The sequence below is a fragment of the Rhineura floridana genome, chromosome 13 (assembly GCF_030035675.1).
Source record: "Rhineura floridana isolate rRhiFlo1 chromosome 13, rRhiFlo1.hap2, whole genome shotgun sequence".
Classification (NCBI taxonomy): Eukaryota; Metazoa; Chordata; class Lepidosauria; order Squamata; family Rhineuridae; genus Rhineura; species Rhineura floridana.
Window position 1 is genome coordinate 14,715,883 of NC_084492.1, and position 26,727 is coordinate 14,742,609.

The 26,727-nt window shown below is 40.2% G+C and overlaps 1 protein-coding gene across 9 annotated transcripts in view; it reads right to left on the bottom strand.

Moving 5' to 3' along the window:
* The window catches only part of WWOX (WW domain containing oxidoreductase), a 797,581-nt gene that overhangs the window by 598,752 nt on the left and 172,102 nt on the right, over positions 1-26,727 (bottom strand). For all 9 annotated transcript variants that reach the window (XM_061594672.1, XM_061594680.1, XM_061594677.1 and 6 more), the window contains exon 6: positions 2,453-2,541. In XM_061594672.1, the coding sequence (XP_061450656.1) occupies positions 2,453-2,541 (89 nt within the window). The remainder of the gene's footprint in view (positions 1-2,452; positions 2,542-26,727) is intronic.

A 26,727-nucleotide genomic window follows, 5' to 3' on the forward strand; every position in this document is an offset into this window, starting at 1 on the left:
GTTCTGTTGTATGAACAAAAATAGCTCCATTCCTGTGATGACTTTGTTGCCTACAACCCATATGCTACTTTTTATTTTAACGCTTATTGTTTTACTGTCATTTTAAATCTCAGAATTTGAATGTTGCATTTTATTGTGTGTGTTTTTGGTAACCTGCCATAGGAAGATATATAAATACTACCCATTTATTACTTTTTTCTCCCTGTCATCTTTCCCAGTTTGGTCTCTCTTAATACAGATTGTACGGCTTCTACACTATTTCCAAACTCCACACAGTACCTAACATGGAGTTGGCATGACATGAATAGTACTGGGAAAAACAGTTTTCTGACCAATCACAGTCTAAGGCACTACTGGATTCCAGTTCCCATCAGCCTCAGTCTGATTAATGGTCTGGGATGATGAGAGTTGTAATCCAACCACCTTGGTGGGCTAAAGACTTATATCAGTTTTGTATCACTTAACTATCATGCCTTCCCCAAAGAATATTGAACTTATATTTGGTGAGGCGCTGAGAACTTCACCTTCTTACCACAATCATCCCTAACCACAGAACTACAACTCTCACTGCTTTCCAGGAAGAAGGGAATTCTACAGTGCAAATATGACTTGATTTACATGAGCCAACAGTGTACATGCTGGGTTGGTTCATGAGTAAAGCTGAACTATGTTACAGGTGAGCCAATCCACTGACAAAATCTTTCCAATCATACTCACCCAATTATTCAAACAGACAAGGGATTCATTATCACTGTCCAAGCTGTGCATGGCCTGGGCTTCTACATCCAGTGCCACAGTTTAAAGCAGGGATGGGGAACCTGTGACCTTCCAGATAATTATGGACAACATCTACCACCATCCCTGACCACTGCACGCTGGCTGGAGCTGATAGGAGCTGGAGTCCAACCATTCCTAGTTTAAAGCAGTAGCATTCCAAAGGACCATAGTTCAGTAGCAGAGTACATGCTTTGCATGCAGAAGATGCCACCATCTCAAGTAGGGCTGGAAAAGATCTTGTCTAAAACTCTGGAAAGCTGCTGCCAGTTGGTGTAGACAATACTAAGCTAGATGGTCTGACATAAGACTGCTTCTTGTGTTCATATGCAGTGACACTGGGCAATCACCACAAGACTTATGAATACCACAAATACTGAGTTTTCTATACCAGACACAAACATTAAACACAGGAGATATATAAAACCAGATAAGCTTATCAGAAAATATCTCAACTGCTAAGATGTAACTTCTCAAAACATAGCCCTTTGAGAATGACATGCCACAGTCCATTTGACTTCAACAGTGCAACTGCTAACTGGCTTGAGAAATGCAGCCCAATGGTTTATTCAAAATCAGACAAGATAATTAACATGGAGGACACCAGTGTTCAGATGACTCAGAAAAACATCCAGGGCCTAATTGCTTAGGCTTGCACAAGGGACTGCAGGTTAAAACAGATTGCACAGATTAAGAAACTGGGCAATGAAATTAAAGATCTTTCCATTTATATCTGTAATTTGGGCAAGTATAATTTATGGCAAAATAGAGGTAAAATCAGAATGCACTGCTCTTGTTGAGATGAGAACAAGGAGATTTTTTAAAAAATGCCAGTGTTTCCATCATTTTTTCATATTCTAAATATAGAATGCTGCAATGTGTCAAGATGTCTTTGGCATTCAGATTTCTGCATGAACTCAATTTTGACAGATTTCAGGGCTAATTGTTCTTCATGATTTAATGGTCATGGATTAACTCTGCTTCTTTTGAACGATCCACAATATTTGCCCCAGCACTGAAATCTCTAACAAAGCCACAGACTTAAACTGGGTCTCAAAAGCCCTTTAGACCTTGATGTCAGCACGATGGGAATTAGAGGACTTCCCAGCCTAAAGGGGAGCCCCTCTACCAGCCACCGCCAGCCACCACCTACTTATCATTTCTCACCAGAGGTGAGGAGAACAGCGGAGAGGCTTCCTGTCTGGGAAGGCCTTAGCTTTCAGAGGATTTGGATGCTGCTGTACATATGCATTATGTCCAAAGTTCTGACATTCATGGAAAGTATGACTTGGGGGTAACAGAGAGGCAGTGCTTAACCCTTTCTTACTGACCATTTCTCCACTACAAATCGACACTCTCCCAATGTGAAAAGCAAGAGGGTTTTTCCACTTCCAGGTTCAAAATACAATTTTATTCAAGGAAGACGAAATGGAGAAATGGTGCCCTTTGTCAACAAAAAAATCCCTGTCCCAAAGCTGCTTTTCTTGTAAAATATTGACTTTAGAGCTCCGTTTCACATGTAATCTATGTTACCCCTAAGTGACAGTAAAAGTGTATAGTGTTTGCATGCAAACGTTTTGTATAACTATTGTTTTTCAGTAATGAATGTACTCAGTTATTTTTAATGATGATAATGTAGTAGTAATCACAATACAGAATCCTCTCTCTGAGTACTTACACATTCTTGGATCTGAATGCTTCAGCAAACTCCTGTACACTCTGAAGAGATGAAAGGTCTAACGTCATTGCTTCTACTTTGGCTTTATGCTAAAATGAGAGAGAATGAAGAAAAAAGATAAACAGCAAAGTGTTGGTACTGCAATATCACGATGATGATAATAATAATAATAATAATAATAATAATAATAATATTAATAATAATAATAATAATAATAATAATAATTTATTTTTGAGTCGCCTATCTGGCCGAATTAACGGCCACTCTTCGGTACAGAATAAGATAAAATACAACATATAAAATACAACATAGGTCATAAACCTCAGAGTATAATTAATCAAAACCATCCACAACTGTATCACAATAAAACTAGTCCAGCCCAGGAATCTTGTATGCCTGCCTGAATAGCCAGGTTTTTAAGGCTCGGTGAAAACTTGGCAGTGAGGGGGCATGGCGAAGGTCATAGGGCAGGGAATTCCAAAGGGTAGGGGCCACAATCGAAAATGCCCTCTCTCTGGTCTGCACCAGCCTAGCTGTTTTAACTGGTGGGACCGAGAGAAGGTCTTGCGAGGCTGATCTCGTCAGGCGGAATATTTGGTGATGCTGGAGGCGCTCCTTCAGTTAAACTGGGCCAAAACCGTTTAGGGCTTTAAAGGTAAGTACCAACACCTTGAATTGGGCCCGGTAAACAACTGGTAACCAGTGTAGATCTTCTAACACCAGAGTGATGTGATCCCGGCGACGGCAGTTCTTAATCAAATGTCCCGCCGCATTCTGTACCAGCTGTAATTTCCAGACCGTTTTCAAGGGTAACCCAACGTAGAGCGCATTACAGTAGTCTAAGCAAGAGGAGACCAGGGCATGTACCACCCGTGGGAGGAGATGGACAGGAAGGTAGGGTCGCAGCCTCTGTATAAGATGTAATTGATACCAAGCTGCCCGGCTCACTGCCAAGACCTGAACCTCCATGGACAGCTGGGAGTCAAGAATGACTCCGAGGCTGCGGACCTGGTCCTTCAGGGGTAATCTTATCCCATTAAACACCAGGTCTATATCTCCTAACCTTCTCTTGTCTCCTACGAGCAGCACCTCAGTCTTGTCAGGGTTCAGCTTCAGCCTATTACCTCCCATCCATTCACTTACGGACTTCAGGCACTTGGAAATGGTATCCACAGCCACCTCTGGTAAGGACTTAAACGAGAGATAGAGCTGAGTGTCATCTGCATATTGGTGACACTGCAACCCAAATCTCCTGATGATGGCTCCCAGCGGCTTTACATAGATGTTAAATAGCATGGGGGAGAGGATAGATCCCTGTGGCACACCACAATTGAGAGTCCAAGGGTCTGAAACCTCATCTCCCAATGCTACCCGTTGATGCCTGTCAGAGATAGGAACGGAACCACCGTAAAACAGTGCCCCCTATTCCCATTCCCTCCAGGCGATCTAAAAGGATACCGTGGTCGACAGTATCGAAAGCCGCTGAGAGATCCAGGAGTACGAGGAATGCATGTTCTCCTCTATCCAACGCCCTCCTGAAATCATCCACCAGAGCGACCAAGGCTGTGTCAGTTCCATGTCCAGCCCTGGAGCCCGATTGGAATGGATCTAAATATTCTGCTTCATCCAAGTGTGTCTGTAACTGTTTGGCCACCACTCACTCAATCACCTTGCCCAAGAATGGAAGATTAGAGACTGGGCGAAAGTTGTTCAACTCTCGGGGATCCAAGGAGGCCTTTTTTAGAATGGGCTTTATTACCGCCTCCTTGAGAGCTGATGGCATTGTACCTTCTTCCAAGGAAGCATTCACCACTACCTTGATCCCTTCGCTCAGTCTCTCTTTACAGCCCATAATGAGCCATGTAGGGCAAGGATCAAACAGACAGGTGGTCGGCCTCAGAGTAGAGAGCACCTTGTCCACTTCCTCAGAGGAAAGAGGCTGAAACCGATCCCACCGGACCGGAATGCAATTGGCCAACTCTGGCTCACTACCTGTATCCACAGCATACGGAATCGTGCTCTTCAGACGCTCAATTTTATCAGCAAAGTGTTTAGCAAATGTGTCACAGGAGGCTTTAGAATGTTCCATGGGTTCCTGCGCAACTGGACCGACCAGGCTTCGGACCACTTGGAACAACCTCCTGGGACAACACTCCGCGGACGCAATAGAGGCAGCAAAGAAATCCCTCTTTGTTGCCTTTGTTGCCACTTGGTAGGTAGCTATTGCTGCTCTAACCAGTGTCCGATCATCTTCGGAGCGAGATTTCCGCCACCGGCGCTCTAGTCGTCTCACCTCCTGCCTCAGACCCCGCAACCGTGGTGTATACCAGGGTGCAATCTGAGTTCTATTCAGGGGGAGAGGACGTTTCGGAGCCACCCGGTCAATTGCCCCGGTGATCTCCCTATTCCACTCCATCACCAGGGTTTCGACCGGGCGACCTTCAGACAGCTCCAATTCTCCCAGCGCATTCAGGAATCCCTTAGGCTCCATCAGGCGTCTGGGACGGACCATCCTAATAGGTCCCTGTCCCCTGTGGAGGGTGTGTGGCATTGAGAGGTCTACATTTACCAGATAGTGATCTGACCATGACACGGGGTTTGAAAAAATAGCCCTCATTTTCAGAGCATTTCCCCCTCCTCCCGAGACAAACACAAAGTCAAGAGCATGACCGGCTACATGGGTGGGCTCAATATTACTAAGGTGCAGTTCCCAGGAAGTCATGGTTTCCATGAAATCCCGAGGAGCTCCTGTGAGGGCTGCCTCGGCATGCAGGTTAAAATCCCCCAATATCAATAGGTTGGGGGAAAGGACCCGCACCCCAGAGACAATCTCGAGCACCTCAGCCAGGGAGTCTGCTGTGCAGCGGGGTGGGCGGTACACAAGCAGAATCCCTAAACTGCCCTTTGGGCCCAACCTCCACTACATGCAATCAACAAACTTGGTCTCGTGGAGAGGGGGTCTGGCAAAGATCAAGGACTCCCGATAGATAACTGCCACTCCCACTCCCCGCCTACCAACCCTCGGCTGCTGTGCATACTGGAAACCGGCTGGACACATGGCCTCAAGCACAGGGGCTGAGGCCTCATCCAGCCAGGTCTCCGTAATACACATCAGGTCTGCGTTCTCATCCATGATCATGTCATGGATGAGTGTTGTTTTCTGTACCACAGACCTGGCATTACACAACAGCAGTCGAAGGTTGGGTGGAGCCGTACATCCCCCAGCTGTCTTCTGGCTATGAACAGGCCCGGAACAGGGGATGGATATTATGCATCTATCCCTTGTTCCCCTAAGCTGGCGTGGCCTGCCACCCGCACCTTTCCAGCATCTGCCGCCTAGCCTCTTGATATCATGGCTTCCCACCCTTCCCGCAGTAACCCTCTCCAACTTGCACATGTCCCCCTCACCGTCTAAAACTCAGGCAGGTCCAGACAACAGCTACATGTTTAAATTAGATTAGAACCGTATGATGGACATAAATCAACCCGGAGAAGCACAGAATACAGTGTCAAATACTGTGTTCTAAATTTGTAGCATTCTTAAAGACACAGGGATATTCTCAGAAGTTGTTGATGAAGTCAGACAACCAGAGCAACTCTTCCTGAAATAACTTGATTTGTGAGGCAGCAATATAGGGATGTATTGTGTGATATGTAGAGCTGAGGTGCTGTTACAGTATGACTGGTCTGTGTGGGATGACTAAGGAGTCCTTCACTCTTTTTATTCCCAGTTAATCATAAAATAAATAGAACTGAACTTGTTTTACAATATTTCTTATTATTACTATTTTTTCATAACAAGCAAATCACAAATTAACTCTAGAAGCAATTATGCATGGACCATGCTACTTGAAATCATATAAGATTTTGTTGTTATGTGCCTTCAAGTCGATTATGACCTATGGCGACCCTATGAGTCAGCAACCTCCAAGAGCATCTGTCGTGAACCACTCTGTTCAGATCTTGTAAATTCACGTCTGTGGCTTCCTTTATGGAATCAATCCATCTCTTATTTGGCCTTCCTCTTTTTCTACTCCCTTCTGTTTTCCCCAACATTATTGTCTTTTCTAGTGAATCATGTCTTCTCATGATGTGTCCAAAGTATTATAACCTCAGTTTCACCATTTTAGCTTCTAGTGACAGTTCTGGTTTAATTTGTTCTAACACCCAATGATTTGTCTTTTTCGCAGTCCATGGTATGCACAAAGCTCTCCTCCAACACCACATTTCAAATGAGTGGATTTTTCTCTTATTCGCTTTTTTCACTGTCCAGCTTTCACATCCATACATAGAGATCGGGAATACCATGGTCTGAATGATCCTGACTTTAGTGTTCAGTGATACATCTTTGCATTTGACGACCTTTTCTAATTCTCTCATAGCTGCCCTCCCCAGTCCTAGCCTTCTTCTGATTTCTTGACTATTGTCTCCATTTTGGTTAATGACTGTGCCAAGGTATTGATAATCCTTGACAAGTTCAATCTCTTCATTGTCAGCTTTAAAGTTACATAAATCTTCTGTTGCCATTACTTTAGTCTTCTTGAGGTTCAGCATAAGATTATACAGAGCTTAAGAACTGTTGGCATGTGTGCGTTGTTGTGTGAAACAGCATACATTACGTAGGAGTTAAGTTGAGCAAGAAACTTCTTCAGAGCATGTTAAGAGTCTTTATTGAAAGACATTAAGGCCAGAGGCTTAAGAGTAAATACATGTAGAGATTCTTCAGTCACCCCCCTTCTGGTACATCTCTCTCCATAGATAAACACAAAAGACAGCCTCTCAGCTCAGAGGCATAATTCAGAAGAAAACAACACATATAGACTCTGTTAGAACTTTCCCAGTCGCTATCAGATGGCTACCATAGCAACGGCCCTGGCCGTCCGTTCCCAGACAGGACATAGACATAACTCCCCCTTAACCACAGTTACGTCTTCACACTTGCAGGCTTCATGGAAAACTACTAGAGACAGTAATGCCTACTGGTCACCAGCCCAACAAGAACAACCTTAATAAATATCTATATAATGGGTCCATAGTGATAAGCTAGAATTAAATGATATATTTCACGTCTTTACATATATATAGTTTACATAGTCTAAGAAACTAGAGAACTCTCATCCACCTAATTCAATATCCCAGTTTTCTTAAAACTATTTTCAATAAATAAAAAATAAGACACAGCTCTCAGACCAAAACTGAACGAGAGAGAGAGAGAGAGAGAGAGAGAGAGAGAGAGAGAGAGAGAGAGAGAGAGACAGAGAGAGAAACTAAAATAAATAAATAAATCTGGTGTGGTTAAGTATTACCTAATTTCTAAACAGACTCTAATCCTGTGCAGACCCTCTTGAGTGTGTAGGGATATACATATAGATGAATCACCATCATGCCTCCCATAACCATGCCTAAAATAAGGCATGAAGATCTATGCATGTCCAGACATGCCATTCCTTCTCTACAAAAACCGAATGTGCAGGTCAGTTTCTAATATATGAGTATAGGGATACATATGCATGAAGACCTCTGCATATGTAACCTTGAACACATGAAGATAGATATGGCAGAGGGCAGAAGGCACAATCCTGATCACTCTCTGGACTGGTACATTTCTAACACAGAGAGAAAGTATGGTGCTTATTAAAAGAGGTGGAAGAAAGACCACCTCGGTTGGTGCTATTGCCCGGGAAGATGGCAGTGAACATGAACCACTCAGAGAGTGGCCGAGTTATCTCCCCCAGCAGGGAGCATTGTACAGATATGAAAGGCTGCACAGGGTTGACTCTCATCACCAGTCAGAAGCTACTCCTGGGTAAAATAAAAACCCGAGACAAAACGTTGACCATCCAGTGGATTTTTCCCCTGCCAGCTTTCCTTTGCAACAGAGGTTCTCTTTTCTCTATTTTTTAAAAAGCTATAATGCTCTGTTCTCATCTCCAAAGGGAAAATAAAAAGAGTGCTGCAAACACAAGGACAGCAAGGGGTCAAAAGACATCAAGTAGTTCAACAGACTAAACCACAAGCTGTTAGTTACTATGCTCTTGGGAACAGTGATTCAAGTCCACACACTATTACTCAGGTAATGCCTTTGCTCTTGGTGTCAGGTTGCAGGTCTCTGCTACTGGTTCCAAGAACGAAAAAAAGGACGCATCTGCAATAGTAGAAATGTGAGGGGGAAGGTTGCCAGAAGAAATCTGTTGGAATAACAAAGCTGTACTTGGGGGGAGGGGTTCGAATAAAAAATATTTAAAAATGATTAATGGACAATTATTATGTATACATGACAAATCCAAGCTATGAATATGGGTTTCTACTCTGTCCGTTCAGCCAGTGAAATGAAATCTTCTGTCTAATAACAACACGTTCACCTATGCCAAGATAATCAATGTCCCCTTATTTCCAACAGTTAAACTCATTTGTACTTCTGCAGCTTTTTAGTCTCATTAGGCCAAATGTTACTGAGAACAGTAAGACTCAGTAGAGGCATTTCTTCAGCAGCTCAAAGGGGAAGTCTTTACAAGGTCGTCAACAAAAATAACGTTTCTGGAGATGCCAAACAAATTATGCCACAGAAGCACTGAACATACAGAAATTGTTGTTGTTGTGTGCCTCCAAGTCGACTATGACTTATGGCGACCCTATGAATCAGCGACCTCCAAGAGCATCTGTCATATACAGGAATTATAAAGGCAGAAACACATGGAATCATTGCAAGATCTATAAGCCATAAAAAATGTTGTTAAATCATCATGTCTGGATTTTTAACTTGACCATTAACACATTATTCTTATTCACAAGCTTCTCTCCATACCTAGGAGGACTAGGAAGTTTTTGTTGCTGTTGTTTTAAATCTTAACTTCATTTTGCCATTAACTTGAATCTTGACGAAAGGCTACAAATGTTGTGAAATGCATAACAGCAGTATTTTATACATCTCAAGTGTAAAAAAGCCAGGGTGAAGAGGTATGTCTTCAGCATACGATGATAGTTGTACAGCGAAGATGTCAGATGCATAAGAACATAAGAGTCTGTTGGATCAGGTTAGTGGCCCATCTAGACCTGCATGCAGTTCTCACAGTGGCCAACCAGATGCCCATGGGAAGCCCACAAGTTGGACCTGAGTGCAAGCAGGACTTCTACGGGGAGGGAATTCCATGACTTACAGACTGCCACAGAAATTGCCCTCTTCTGGATCACCACCACCTGAACTTTTGAGGGCAGCAGAACTACCAAGAGGGTCCCTTCTGATGAGCTCAACACCCGAGAGAGGCTGCAGGGAAGGAGACAGTCTTCCAGGTATTTGGGACGCACGTTGTTTAAGGCTTTAAACACAAGTGTGAGCATCTTGAATTGAGCCTAGAAACAAACTGACAATCAATGTAGCTGTTTTAAAACAGGGGTTATATCAGATCTAAATGAAACCTCAGCCAGTCATCTGGCTGCTGCATGTTGGACCAGCTGAACTTTCTGAGTCATCTTTAAGGACAGCTCCATGTAGAGCACATTGCAATAATCCAATCTGAAAGGTACCAGAGCATTTTACAGAGCATTGTACAGCATTGTACAGAGTACATTTTTAATTTTTATTATTATTAATAAATTTATATCTTGCCCTTCTTCCAGAAGAAGCCCAGGGTGGCAAATAAAAATACTAAAAGCACTTTAAAACATCTTAAAAACAAAAGGCTTTAAAACATATTAAAACACAATATCTTTTTAAAAAAGGCCTTTTCAGTTGTGGCTCCCCATTTTTGCAATATGCTCCCCAGTGAGGTCCACCTGGTGCCTTGATTGTCATCTTTTTGGCACCAGGTAAAGATGTACCTTTTCTCCCAGGCGTTTGATAGACTGAGATGATGTTTTAATACACTACTAAACCTTCCTGTGGCTCCGTGGGGAGTGCTATTGCTATTGTTTTGTTGTTGTTTATTGTTATATTTCATAGTGTGTTTTGTTTTACCATTATACAAGCTACATGAGGACCTTCAGGTGTCAAGCAACTAATAAATCTAATTTATAATTTATTAAAATAATAACTTTAAAAACATCTTAAAAAGCCATTCCAGCACAGACGCAGACTGAGATAAGGCTTCTACTTAAAAGGCTTGTTGAAAGAGAAAGGTCTTCAATAGGCACCCAAAAGTTAACAGAGATGGCGCCTGTCTAATATTTAAGGGGAGGGGATTCCAAAATGTCAGTGCCACAACATTAATGTCTGCTTCCTGTGTTGAGCGGATGAGATGGTAGCTGCAGGAGGCCCTCACCTGCAGAGGGCAGGGTAAGATATAAGGGTAAGATAGTCTTTCAGGTATCCTGGTCCCAAGCTGTGCAGGGCTTTGTACACCATCCAAAGCAGGCAAATGACCAGTCATCCAAACTCTGATACAATGGCCAAGTCATCTCTGTTTAAAAGTGGCCAAAGCTGGAGCTGCAAAAGGCACTCAGGGCCATCCGAGCCTCCAGTGACAAGGCTGAATTCAGGAGCTCCCCAGGTGATCGATCTGATCCTTCCATGGGTACAGAACCCCACTCAGGACAGGCTGTCTCTCCACCTCCTGGACTCAAGAACTCAGGTCACATAACACCTCTGTCTTTTCAGGATTCAGCCTCAATGTATTGGCTCGCATCCAGCCCATCACTGCCTCCAAGCACTGATCTAACACTTCAACCACCTCTCCAGATACAGATGGCATAGAGAGATAGAGCTGAGTGTCAATTCACTCTAAATCTCCTGATGATAGCTCCCAGCAGCTTCACAGAGATGGGGGACAAGATGGAACCTTGAGGTTGCCTTGAGTATGTCACTTTCTCTCTTAAACAGAGAGTCAGGACAGTTATGGGACTTTTAAAAGCCCTCGCATTGTTCTCCTTTGGGTGTGAGTCCAGCTTTGCAACTTGTATTACGCAGAGCTTGGAAAAGTTACTTTTTTGAACTACAGCTCCCATCAGCCCAATCCAGTGGCCATGCTGGCTGGGGCTGATGGAAGTTGTAGTTCAAAAAAGTAACTTTTCCAAGCTCTGGACGGACACATATAACTATGGTTGGTCTCAAACAAGCCAACTTTACACCATATTTATTGAAATTGTCTTAAGCTAACCACAGTCAAGACCACAGTTTTGGGTCCAGAAAACATAGCAAACTGTACTTAATCAAAAGTATAGTTGAAAGCTTCCAAACTCTTTTTACTAGCCATATGGGAAGAGACAGAGGGAACACACAAGCCCAAGGCTCACTGTGATTCATTCCTGTTTGTTCACAGTGTGTTAAACTATGTTTTAGCATGATGTGGAATACACAGCCAACAGCTGTGTATAAAGACTAACATTTATTATACCAAAAGCTTTTGAAGACTATAGTCCACTTCCAGATGCATCCAATTAAGTTATTAATCTTCTTTATTAAGAAGTTATGAATTACAATGAAGTATCTTGAAACATTTAATAGAAAATAGAGGGATCTATATTAACCATATGCTCAATCATATCCAGAACTTGCTTTATCTCCCCTCCTTCCCCCAAAAGTACCCCACAAAGATAGAAAACTCTGTGTCTGCGTGTGTTTTCTCCTTGGAAGAAACTGCAGTAGATAACACTCTTATTTAATTCTGGAAATGCTCCATGTTACATAGAGCAAATCTATTAAAACCGCTTAGAATATAATTGGCAATATTTTGCACTCACGCTTAGAAAAATGCTTATCAAGCCAGAAGTTTAACCAGAAAGTGAAAACACTCAGAAAGCTAGCAATTTCATGATATGTGCTGTACTCACTTTACAGCTTAAAAACTGTTTAAAAATGAACACTGCATGGTACAGTAGTTTGGCAGTAAACATGATTGTGCATTTACGTCTCGACACTGAAGAAGGAGCCTTTTTCCAATAGGGTAATTTTCATTCTAATGCAAGTGATGATTTACATTAAATATAGGTAAAGTGTGGTTACATTTTCCTGAAGGATTGCAAGGAAGTGAAGAGAACTACAATAAGTTGAAGCATAAAAGCTTTCTCTGTCATAATATTTATTATAATGGCATATAAAAGAGCTGGAATAAATAATAGATGACTAAAGGTAAATTCTATGATAAAGAATCCTTCACCAACTATCATTACTTGTAGCTGTTCTAGTTTTATACACAACTGAAGACTCTTAATAAATATGCTATGGTCCCTATAACTTTTATAAGTGCTGGTGAGAAGGGGGAAATGCAAGATGTACTTTAAAAGGCACCAGAGTGAACCATAGCTAATCTAGTATATAATGATATTCTATATACAGACACAAACACACAACACACAAACTGTATTTCACATAAAACATGTCAGCACTGACAACATTTCACTTTTTGAGGGTTGAAAAGAAAATCAATGTATTCCAGTTCAATAAAGAAAACTCCAATCACCTCCACTTGAGAAATAGTCCAGTCTGAGAGGACAACACATACGTTTGTACACACAAAAATTGCATTTATAGTCTGAGGGATAAAATGTGTATCAGGATAAAAGATTGCAAAGGAGATGGAGAAGCCCAAAGGAACCATGTGCAGAATATCTTCCACCATGTCTACAATATATAAATTTGTAAGAATCAAAGTTGAACTGACACTTGCCTCAAAGACTAGGAAGCATGGACAAATGAAATCCAGACCAGAGTACGCCATTAGCATGATAGTTTTGATGCATGGGTTATGACAGTCAACAATGTCCAGCAATAAGTGGTAATGATGATCTCCATGCAAGATGGATGAAAACAAGGAAATGCTTTTATTCCAGTTTCAGGCTGTAAATATTATAGCCGCTAATGCATGCACTTGAGTATTTATGTTAGACAGGCTTTATAAAGCCACGCATGTATTTTGAATGCTATGAGATTACTTTTCAGTCTGGTGAATGGGGTAAATGAATCACATGGTGCAAAGCCTTAAGGCCAACTGAAGATATGTTGTCTGTTTTTGGAATAGGTTCCTTTACAGCATTTACAGCATTTGAGATAACTCACAGAGGACCGTTAGAAGCCCTAGTGGATGGAATAATTTTACCATACATTTTTCTTCTGTTTCTTTCTGCCTCAGCTGTTTTCCTAAAAGACATTTCACATTTTGCATCTAGGACTTGAAAGCAGTGCATGTCTTAAGAACAACAGCTTGGTGGGCATTTTTTTATAATTATGTTCCTAACATCTTTACAGGGACTTGACTGAGAGAGAAGGAAGTCTGCCAATGTTTCAAAGCCACGGTTAACTGAGTGTTAAAAGGAGAGAAGGCTGTCATTTCTTTCTCTAAACCTTAAAACATAAGAATAGATTACCTGTTTTATGTACCTGTTGCTAAAGACAGCTTTAGACATGCACTTTCTGGCCAGGATCTAAAGAGGCTACTTAGGTGTGTCCAGGGGTTTAAGCACTCTTAACAGGATTGTCTCCCACACATATACATACACTTTGAGCAGCAGATCCCTGCTCCCAAGCTCAAAAGATGTTTGCCATGTAGCATGGGTGGAGAGATATGTGAGAAACAGAAGCTCTAAGCCTCCTTAGACATTGTGCAGTTTTTGGATAATGGTGTCCACATCTATAGGGGTATATCCAGCATGTGGTATCTATGACCCTCACAGAGGTGCATGTCCAAGAGTATATTTTGAAGTGTGCAGCAGCTTTTTAAGTGGCATGTTATCAAACATAGGACACACATGCAGTCTGATAGGATGCTGGTTTCCTCAGATTTGAGTGCAAATGACTTCCAGTTAGGGTGCAATCTGATGCCATGAGTTCCAATAGTTATAGATGCACAAAATCAATAAAATTCATTCTGTTCATTATTAAATGAAAATTATCTGTATAATCTGACACAGAGAATCCATCTGGGAAGGGACATAATCTTATATACCCAGTCAATCACTGTGCTCTTCAGGTAAGGGCCTCCTGCTGATACCATCTAATCAGGAGGTCTGTTCTGCACAACATAGGAAGTAGACCTTTAGTGTTGTGGCACTAATCGTTTGGAATTCCCTCCCCTTAAATATTAGAAAGGAACATCTGTGTTATCTTTTCAGCGCCTACTGAAGAGCTTCCTATTTCAACAACCCTTTTAAGCAGAGAGTCTACATCTGTGTTGGAATTGTTTTTTAAGATGTTTTTAAAAGTTCTTTTTTAAAAAAGATGGTTTGTTATATGTTTTTAATGATGTTTTGTTTTAATATATTTTAAAGTCTGTTTTTAAGATGTTTTAAAGTGTTTTAGTGTTTTGTTTGCCACCCTGGCTCCTTCTGGGAGGATGAATGGGATATAAATTTAATTAATAATAATAATTTAAAAATGACATCACCACAAAGAAAAGTAAGTAGGTGTCCTGTGTCCATGGGCAACAACATTCCACAGTACAAGTGCAAGCAGCAAAACAAGCATTTTTGAGGGGAGCATTACATTGTCCCAGGCTCAACATGCTGTGCTTCTATTCTTAAAAAATGGAATGGCCTCACAATAGTACAGCCATGAGGGATGTGCAGAAAAAAGGATTCACTGTTCAAACAATTGTGTATAACCACTCCAATTGTTATCATCACCATACTGTGTGATTTTTTTTATTGGATGTTATCATCATATGCCAACCCCAGCTGAGAGTGTATCCCAGATTTGTGCCCTACACTCATAAGGAAATCAGTAGTTTATGGATGGGTTATTTCCAATTATAGCTCCAGAGCTTTGGAACATCGTTCCATGGACAGTCCATCCATATGAAAAGGCCCTCTTCAGCCATTCCTCTTTAATGGCAATCTGGAAGCTATGCACTTTGGGAAAGACTAGATCCTTCTATTGTTTATTGCTGTTTGTAGTTTTGATTGTTAGATATTTTATCGTATTTTTTTAATAAAAAAGGTTTTATTTATTTCAACAACCACTTACAATAATCTCTAAGCAGTGTGAAAGAAACAATACAAGGCAAATGCCAATAATCCCATATTAAGGCTACCAATGCTTGAATCACCATGGCCAGAATATCCCTATCCAAGAACCGTCATAGTTGGTGTACCAGCTGTAGATGATAAAAAGCACTCTTAGCCACTGAGGCTACCTGAGCCTCCAGGAACAAAGATGGACATAGGAGCACCCCCAAACTAAAAACCTGTTATTTCAGAGGGAGTGCAACCCCATCCCCAACAGGCAACTGGCCAATCCCCCTGACACAGAAACCACTAACCTACAGTTTACTTTTTAATTACAGTACACTGCTTTGGGAGTTTAAATTGAAAAGCTCTTTATAAATCTTGTAAATTAAAAAAAAAGAATTGCTGTGCCACTGCCATTTAGCACAGTGCACTACCAACCTCAAATTTTCTTGACTGAAATTTGGAGCAGAATGTAAAAAGTGCTATGGCTTGTTATTGCAACACTGCATGAGCTTTTATTGATATATTGTCAACTTCTTATGCCAACCCAGCTGAAAAGATGCCAAGATTTCTCCCCCACGCTCTCAGGAAAATCTGCAGTATTTTATTGGTGTTTTTAATCTGTTATGTGCGCTCCAAAAGAAATACATAGAATGAAAAAAATTGCTGCAGACCACTCTAAGCCTTTGAGGATTCAGGTGGTTCAAAATCTCAACAGGAATGCCCCGTGCATAAGGCTTCATGCATGCAATGAGAGGAGGAACTCATAGTTGTAACTGGTACATCCAAAGAGGTTTTACAGATGTGAAAATAGTGAATACCACTTGTGCAGATGGCAAGTATAGATCGGGGAAGCCTAATGGCCAAGGAACAGGAATGTTTAACCAAATTTAAAAAGACCCCCGATCGTTTTATCCCAGGGTTCATAATCATAAGCAATGTTGTTGCCTGAAAGCGCAGGCATGCACTGCGCTGCACATTAATCCTTGAAACTCTAACAAATGCTGGCAGGGATTTAGACTGGAATGTATTTACAAAGTGACAAATTATGTTCTATATTACACACACACACACAGAGAGAGAGAGAGAGAGAGAGAGAGAGAGCTCACCCACAAATAGGCTGATAAATGTCAGCTGCAGTCATGACAAGTGGTTTATTTTTATTATACAGTAACTACAATTTTATTTTCTTTCTTTTTTCCTCTTTTTGCATTGAGGCCCAGAGATTTATTCGTTGCATGAAAAAAACAAGATTATATATGACTCAAAGCAATAACTGCAAGATCACTGATATTCTGGGCAGCCTGCCCTGCCAGAAGCTAGGTTCAGAGTGAAAGACAACATTGCTTTTAGAAAACTCTATGCTATGTCACACATAATAAATACTCTATAAAGCTCTACTAGTATATTATTTATTTATGGATCCATATCAGTATCTGATAATTATGCTTGAAGGCTTCATAACTTACAAGCAAAAAAATGAACTGTTTCACACATAAAATGAAGCTTTATATTGAAAATCATACTGGGAAAAATTCTAGTACCATTTAAGAGGGTGGAAGTTCTGTACTCCTGTTAATTAAATCAGAATTCCTTACACAAAGCTCCATAAAGATATATGTGCAAATGCACATGCATGCTTGTGTAAAAAGTTTTAAAATGACTTTGCACTTGATATGTGCCTTCAAGTCGATTACGACCTATGGCAACCCTATGAATCAGCAACCTCCAATAGCATCTGTCAGGAACCACCCTGTTCAGATCTTATAAATTCACATCTGTGGCTTCCTTTATGCAATCAATCCATCTCTTATTTGGCCTTCCTCTTTTTCTACTCCCTTCTGTTTTTCCCAACATTGTTGTCTTTTCTAGTGAATCATGCCTTTTCATTATGTGTCCAAACTATGATAACCTCAGTTTCACCATTTCAGCTTCTAGTGATAGTTTTGGTTTAATTGGTTATAACACCCAATGATTTGTCTTTTTCGCAGTCCATGGTATCCACAAAGGTCTCTTCCAACACCACATTTCAAATGAGTGGATTTTTCTCTTATCCGCTTTTTTCACTGTCCAACTTTCACATCCATACATAGAGATTGGGAATACCATGGTCTGAACGATCCTGACTTTAGTGTTCAGTGATACACCTTTGCATTTGAGGACCTTTTCTCATAGCTGCCCTCCCCAGTCCTAGCCTTCTTCTGATTTCTTGACTATTGTCTCCATTTTGGTTAATGACTGTGCCAAGGTATTGATAATCCTTGACAAGTTCAATCTCTTCATTGTCAACTTTAAAGTTACATAAATCTTCTGTTGTCATCATTTTAGTCTTCTTGAGTTTCTTCACAAGATTATACAAGAACAGCCTTAAATAAATAATGGGTCCATAGTGATAAGCTAGAATTAAATGATAAATGTTATCATTGACATTCAGCTGTAGTCCTGCTTTTGTACTTTCCACTTTAACTTTTCATTAGCATTCATTTCAAATCATTACTGGTTTCTGCTAAGAATATGGATCATCTGCATATCTCAAATCATCTGCATATCTTAAATTATTGATATTTCTCCTTCCAATTTTCACATCTCCTTCATCTTGGTCCAATCCCGCTTTCCATATGATATGTTCTGCATATAGATTAAACAAGTAGGGTGATAAAATACACCCCTGTCTCACACCCTTTCCGACTGGGAACCAATTGGTTTCTCCATATTCTGTCCTTACAGTAGCCTCTTGTCCACAGTATAGGTTGCGCATCAGGACAATCAGATGCTGTGGCACCCCCATTTCTTTCAAGGCATTCCATAATTTTTCATGGTCTACGCAATCAAAGGGTTTGCTGTAATCTATAAAGCACAGGGTGATTTTCTTCTGAAATTCCTTGGTCTATTCTGTTATCCAATGTGTGTTTGAGATATGATCTCTGGTACCTCTTCCCTTTCTAAATCCAGCTTGGATGTCTGGCATTTCTCGCTCCATATATGGTAAGACCCTTTGTTGTAGAATCTTGAGCATTACTTTACTTGCATGGGATATTAAGGCAATAGTTCAATAATTACTGCATTCCCTGGGATCTCCTTTCTTTGGAATTAGGATCTATTTTGAACGCTTCCAGTCTGGGGGCCATTGTTTAGTTTTCCATATTTCTTGAAAAAAAATTGTCAAACTTTTGGACAGATTCAGTCTCAGTTGCTTGCAGCAACTCTATGGGTATGCCATCTGTTCCTGATGATTTGTTTTTTCCAAGTATTTTAAGAGAAGTTTTCACCTCACAGTTTAAAATTTCTGGATCTTCATCATATAGTTCTGCCGTGAATGAATCTGTCATCCTTGCATCTTTTATATAATTCTTCAGTGTATTGCTTCCATCTTCCTTTTCTTTCATCTCAGTCAGTCAGTATGTTACCCTGTTGATTATTCAACATCCCTACTCTTGGTTTAAATTTGCCTTTCACTTCTCTAATCTTTCGGAATAGGGCTCTTGTTCTACCCAATAGTTCTCTTTGTCCCTACCTACCAGTCGCTGTATTGTTGCATTTAGGGTTTTAACCTTGTTGAGAGAGAGAGAGAGAGAGAGAGAGAGCGCACAATGTTGAAAGAGCAATAATTCCCCATCCATTTGTGAGGATAATGTAGGGGCTCATCTACACGGTGGTTTATTGTATTTGATGCCACTCTCATCTCCTTTTAATTTGCATGGTTCACATGATGTTATTGGCAAACAGAAGCTATCACAGTTTCCCCCTTGTAAATCCATGCTACCAAAGCCACTGATAATTCAAAAATGGGAGGAAAAACCATCTCCACTGTGCTGCACTGCACTGCTCCTTGCACTTTGTTTCGATGCCTTTAGATGGGTGTGTCAGTCGTTCCCCTCTCCATGCCCACTATCTCCTTCTCCCTTCTCTCATTTCCTGTGGGCTGACAAGCAACTTCCAGCTGCTCTCCTCCATTGTGTTCGCCTTTTTTGTTGCTACAAATGGTGGTTATTTTTATTTTCCCCCTAATTTGTGTGCAAAAAGCATAACACTGCTCAAACAAAGATTTGTATTTCATACTAGTGAAAATACAAATAATTGCACTTCCAGGTTGTTTCTTTTTTAAAAAAAATGGAACCCACTGCAGCTGGTAGAACAAACCTGCATTGTTATGGTGCTGCATTGTAATGTTCCTCCCCCGGCACCACCTGTCAGGCTCCCACCCGTGCCTCCCACCAGGGAGAAATGTAGTTTTTATTTTTCTCTCACAAGATCCCACTGCCAGGCAGCACCACCACCCACTCCCTGTAAACAATACTGCTAGAGACTTCGCCTTAATCTACCTTCTGGCTTATTGTTACTGTGTGTCTGGGTGCACTTGCAGGCCACAACCCCCCTATATCTTTGTGCCAATAAAGCATACAGCCCTGGGTTGCCCTGGATACTTGATGATACACTATCTCTTCACCGCTGCCACCATTGATACTGTTTCCCAACCTTGGTAATTACCCTGCCCACCCTTCTGGTCTGTGAAAGCCCCAGCCAAGGATCAGGCTTTTGGTAAACCAATAAAATATTTATTTATAAACACCAGGAAATAACAAGATTATGTAAGGTATGTTTAACAAGCGTATGGTTTCATATAGTGTCACTCTTTATGTTTCTGGTCATATATATATATTTCCTAAATAACAGCCAAATACAATCCAAGCCTCCCTCAGAACTCTGCCAACCAACTCCTCCAAAATCCCTCTCATCAACCAACCGCCCTCCTCAACAACTCCCCCCCAGACTCAACTGTCATCCTCTCATTTATACCTTCAGTCATTCAAACACTCAGCCAATCATCATCCAACATTCTCCAGCATTCTAGCCCATGTACTCCCCCCTCTTACTCAGTCACTTACCATATATTGCTTAATAAACCCGCACTTACCATATTTACAGATATTAAAATACAGGGACATCACATGCATCACCAAGCAACCAGAAGGAGTGGAAATGTTAAATTAGAGGGCATGGTAATTAGGAAACTATGTGATTGATCCTTCCCCTCAGTGTGAATAGAAAACACTGTGTTTGCAACTGGCAATGAGCCCCTAATGTGGACGGTGCAAAAACAGCATCTTTAATGTGACGTAATGCTCCCATGTGGATAAGCCCTAGGTCACTAGATGGGACTAAGATTTTTATATCCTGGGCAGAAAAATTAAATCATGTTTTTACTACAGAAAGAAAAAAAACTCCCCTCAACTACATCAGAATTTGCTTCTAGCATATTTCATTATGGTCTGAAAGCACATGAGGCCAGCACCCTGCTGAAGATAAGCAGGGTCAGGTCTGGTTAGTGCCTGGATGGGAAACTGCCTGGGAACCATATGTAAGCCGCCTTGGGTTTCTATCAGGAAAAGAAAGGTGGGGTATAAATGCAATAAATAAATAAATAATAACAGTAATAGTAGTAGTAGTAATACTAATACTTTGTGATTTCAAATGTTCAAAGAGCTTCACATGCATTAGCTAGATATAATCCTTACAACCACCCTATAAAGCAGTGGAAGCCAATGAGATGCCCTCCATGTTGTTGGACTACAACTCCCATCATCCTGGCCATGCTGGCTGGGGCTGATGGGCGATGTAGTCCAACAACTTCTGGAGGGCACACTGTCGGCTACTCCTGCTATAAGGTACGTCAGTAGTACTGTACACCAAATTGGAAATGAAGAGGGGGAATAAGTGATGCTGACAGAGAGTTGCTTACCTAAGACCACCTAGAGAGTTCATGGCAGAGGTCAAATTCAGGTTTGTTGTTCAGCCTCTTACCTACTAGGCAACATCAGCTCAGACAAGCAAGCAGTTTTATTTCCCCACTGTATATTTCACACTAACTGTATCTATCTTTGCACCTTATGAAAATTATAGCTCCTGTATATCTCCTATCCCACACATCAGATACAGAGAGATTTGAGAAAGGAAAGCAGGAAAGGAAGCTAAGGAAATCAGAAACATTTTCCAGCCAGATGTTTATAAACAGAAGGTAACTGATAAAAACGCCTGAACACAGTGCCATGCTATGTTGCATGATTCAGTGATGAACCCAGTGGAACTACTGCAAAAAAGTCTTCCTGGAAAACTTCCAGAAATTAAAAGGTGCAAACAAGCTGCTTAATACCCTTGCGTAGACTGAATTCTTATGAAGAAAATAAAGTTTATTGTCTGGAAACAGAGAAAGCATGAGGAAAGCACTAAAGCAATGGAGGTGAACAATTAGACAGATGTTCACTTAAGGAAATAAAGAGAACAGAAGAAGCCATCGCTGAGGAAATTTTACGAGAATACCGGCAACTCTGCACCTCATCAAGGGCATTGGTAAAGTTAAAGCTGCTAAAAACTGCTGATGCTACAAAATGCTACATTCAGGTAACATGGCTCATAGCAAAGTAGCATTATATCCTACCAATTTCTATTTCCACTCTGTAATGTGCACTCCCTCCTTCTCATTCTCCCTCCCCAACCACCTCTGACCAAAAAGTATCAATAGACCATAATGTAATTCAAGAAAATGAAATGCATTTCCTTGTGGGATATGACGTGTCCCAAAGTTCTTTTTTACCCTGACAAACAACATCAATGTAAGAAAAATTTTTCAGACTTCTTGCATATGCTAATGGCATTAACTAGCTGATGCAATTCAGTGGTTTTAGAAAATGCAGGAATGCATACTGGGACAAGACTGTTCTTGAATGACTTCATATTTTTTAATGGTTTTCTACATATATATATCATTTTTGTAAAAAGATGGACACATTTGTAGTTAACTAGGCCTTTTATGTAACATTTTCTTTTCTTTTCTTGACACTATAGTAGACTAACTCTGTTTCTTGTTTGCCTTTGTGTTGCCACTCTATTGATATATTCACTTTTAGCTGCAATAGCACAATTTATCGTTGCTCTGAAGTCAGAAATAAAGGTCTTATTAGTTAGGGTCAATATACCGTTTCCCTATGCCTGAGAGACAAAAATATAAATGGGGAGGATCCAAATGACATTTCAAAACACCATGATTTAGTCGAAGAGGTCAAGTATCTTCCTTCGTTGGTTACAATACTAAGACCCAGGTCTTCCAAAAAATGTTGGATGTGAGGTTTCACAACATCTGTGCCTTATTTCTACTTGTACACACACACACACACACACATCACTCAAAAGGTAAGGTAATAATTTTTACTTATAATTTTATCACCTCTAAGTCACTTACAAGAGATTTGGGTTACCCAGATAAAAAAATAAAATAAAAAGAACTCTGCCATTACGGAATTAATGTTGGTATCATTTAAAAATTAATCCGCAAGATGGTTTTAGAGTACTTTTCAGATAAATTTTATTTTGTTTCAGTTGCCTTCAGTCCTGGAGAAAGTGAAAACATTATATTAACATGGTGGGTTGTTACCCTAATGTCAATCACATGCCTGTTTTAGATGCAATGCTAAGCTAAGGTTTAGCGATGCATTAATGAGCCTCATGCACACCACTCTACCCTCTCCTCCTTCAACATAGCCACAAGGAGGAAATCGGAACCTTTAACAAAACATAGCTTGTGGCCGAACCTGGGCATACTTAGTCTTAACTAGGTTTTATTGAAGCAAACCAAAATCAAACTGTGGGTTATGAAATCATCGTATTTCCCTAAACTGTAGTTAATATTAACCACAGTTAATATTAGCCACAGTTTAGGGTTGGGGCATAACCATTAGTTAACTGAAAATGGAAATGAGACTTCTGATCTCCTCCTTGAGATCACACCAGAGGAAAAGGTCATGCCCCGACTTCCGGGAAGGGTGACTTAGCCTGTGCCTGCTTTTGAGACGGGCTCCTGCCTCAAAAGAAGCTTATTCAGATATATCAGTCAGTTTTTTCTTTTTTTTTTTTGACTGATTAAACTTCTCCCGGGTAGGGAGAAACGAAGAGATTAACCTCAAAGCCTATTTTTGTTGGGACGACCAGATCTCATTAATTTATGGGACGAGGTCCAGCCGACGAAGGTGGGACGGATTTTCAACAGCAAGCTCTATCTGTTAAAGCGAACGTTCATCTTATCTTCTAAGAGAGAACGCACTAACAGGCAAGCACCCTTCTTTCTATATTTTTCTTTTACTTGACTTAAATTGTTGCTGTTTAAAAGAGATTTGCCAGATTGATCGGTTTTTGACATCTCACTGGGGAGCCATAACTTCTCTCTGCTACGCACTAATTAATAGCTTATCTCTGTTTTTGTTGCAAAAAGCTGTCCTGGATTTGCATTCTAAAGATATACACAGAAGAGGGATTTCTATTCCAGATTTTTATTTTGAAGAATATTATACTGTCTGAGACTACTCTCTTTTTGGTCTATTTTATTTTGACGAATCTGTTTCTTGACGACTGCCATTAATTGTTTCGATCCTGGGAACTGCATTTTGTTTACTTAACTATGGAGAGATAAGGCTGTCTGCTCTGTTTATACTGTGATGTCACCAAGTTTGGAGTATTAACCCAATTGTTGCTGAAATAAGAAGTGGTTTTCCTATATTTTTCTTTTAAAATGGCAATTAAGAAAGTGGCTGAGAATCTGGAAATAACTATGTTTCAGAAAATAATGGATGAGATTGAGATAACGAAACAAAACCTGCGACAGGGTTGTAAGGAGCTGAAAATTGAATTGAGTAAAATGACGCAGGAGATTAAAGATATAGGGGTCCCTGTGAGAGAGGTGACCCTGGAAGGGGTCCCTGTGAGAGAGGAGACCCCGGAGATTGGAACAAACGTGGAACAGGAAAAAGATTTGGAGTCTATGGACTTTAGAAATAAAATCTATTGTTTGGAGACACAGGAGATTAAAGACATAGGGGTCCTTGTGAGAGAGGAGACCCTGGAGACTGGAACAGGGGTCCCTGTGAGAGAGGAGACCCTGGAGACTGGAACAGGGGTCCCTGTGAGAGAGGAGACCCCGGAGATTGGAACAAACGTGGAACAGGAAAAAGATTTGGAGTCTATGGACTTTAGAAATAAAATCTATTGTTTGGAACTCAATGTTATCTCTGAAGAAATTAATGAAGATTCTAGAGATAAAGTTATCAATGGCATGGATAATCTTCTGGACTGGAATGATGTGATGGAGCCCAATATAGAGAAAATTTATGGAATTAACTGCAGCCATGTAACAATGGAAAAACTTTCAAGAGATGACCCAGTGTATTTTGAAAAAAAGAACAGAGATATGATTTTACAGCAGTATTTCAGCAACCTATTCAGAATGGATGGCAAGAAAATATTTGGGATAGAGGTAATTCCCATCAGACTCTTACTATATGACTATGGTTTTGACAGCAAGATTATTATGGAATACTGATAATGGAAGATTGGATACTGAAATTACTGGACTTAACAAGACTACTGAAGATGGAAGATGGAAAATGGAACTAATAGGGATAATAGAACAATGGCTACTGAAATTATTGAACCTAACAGATTCTGATGTGATGGATTAATTGAAATGTTTATTTTGACTATGGTTATGACAATAAGATTATCATAATTAGTAATGAGATGGATTAATTGATATGCTTATCTGGAAAAAAAAATTGATAGATATATTTCTTAAAGAATTGAAACCTCTCTTTGACTTTTTGTGGAAAGAATAAAGTAATGTTTATGAGATTTGATGATTAAGTAAGATAACTATTGGAGGAAAGTGATTTTATAATATGACTTAAGAGACAGGATTGTTATATATTATAGACTTATAACTGATCTGATCTTTGACAAATGGGAAGTCAATATTTTACTCTTTATTTTTTATTTTTATTTTTATTTTTATTTTTTTGTTTAACTATTTTTGATTTTGTTTTTTGTCTTTGAATGTTTTATGATTTCGTTTTGTATGTTTTATGAAAATTTGAATAAAAATTATTGAAAAAAAAAAAGAAAAGGTCATGCCCCAAATACTAAACCATACTTTACCTATACGTTTGAACCAGTTTTGGATTGTTCCTAGACACATCATTGCACCCGGATCTCCTAAATCAGCATTTCCCAACTAGTGGGCCACCAGATGTTGTTGGACCACAATTCCCATCTTTCCTGACCATTGGCAATGCTGGCTGAGGCTGATGGGAGTTGTGGTCCAACAACATCTGGTGGCCCACTAGTTGGGAAAGGCAGTCCTAAATGCAACAGATTAGCCCTTTTCATTAGTTTCATCTAGTAAGAAAGCCAAGGCTTTCTTCGATTCAGGCTTGATAGCCTTTATATTTTCATAACTTTGTGCCACAGAGTTAAATAAGTTTAACGCTGAGGCTTCAGATAATTTTATGATCTGAAACAGTGAATATCTAAACAGAGAATTTTCCGCTCCCTCACCACACTATAATTCCCCAGGATTCTTTGGAGGGAAAGCCATGACAGCTAAATTAGTAAAATGATATACATTTGAGTATAGATATGTCATAATAGTTTGCATTCATGTAGTGACTTGTAAAATGTTTAAGACTGTTGAGAAACTGTAGCTTGTGTGGAATACAATGGAGAGCAGGAGGTAGAAAATAAATCAGAAGCTGGTCAGGAGTAGATATTTCAGTTCTACGGGAATACCCCAGTGCTTCTGTATTCTAGCCCCCTACCCACCCACTTTCTAACAACTCAGTCTGCCCTAGAACCAGCAAGGGTGATAATAGGGCACTCAGAAGAGTACCCAAAATCCAAATTCCTATTCACAGAGGTTCAAAATCTCTTTTATTCTTAGATAACACAATTTTGCTACTAGAGCTGACAAAAGTATTATAAACTATTCCTTTGAACTTGGGCAAACAATAATGCTCCAATGCAAAAATTAAAGTTCTTCAAAATTCTCAGTTTCTAGACACTGAAGTCTGATTTGCACTATCAAGAGATACATTAGATATGAAAGTGAGAGGAAAGGGAACCACTGGCTAAAGCTAAATGCCAAATGCTTATTTTATTTATCAGAACACTGAACATAAGGCAGACTGCATCCACTTGAACTTCATGGTTTATCTTTATCTCTGTGATGAATGACAAGTCAAATTTGTGTCTGACATTACCACAAACCACAAGACTTAAGGATTGACCAGACCACACATCCACTCACCTGAGTTGTCCAAAACCAAGCATGTTAATTCATCATCCTGTCATAATAACGGCATTCATTCATAAATACCATCCACTCTTCTTTACACCTGGCTGGGTATTCTGTTCAGCTCAGTGAAAAAAAAAATATTATACACTTTCTCCTTCTGGCCTTTGGACAATACATCTCACCCGATTTGAGAAGAGTAATGACAGAGTGCACAAAACCCCATGAAAAGCCCCATAAAAAAAAGGCTGAAGAACAGGGTAAGAGGTGATAACAGCTTAGCTCAAAA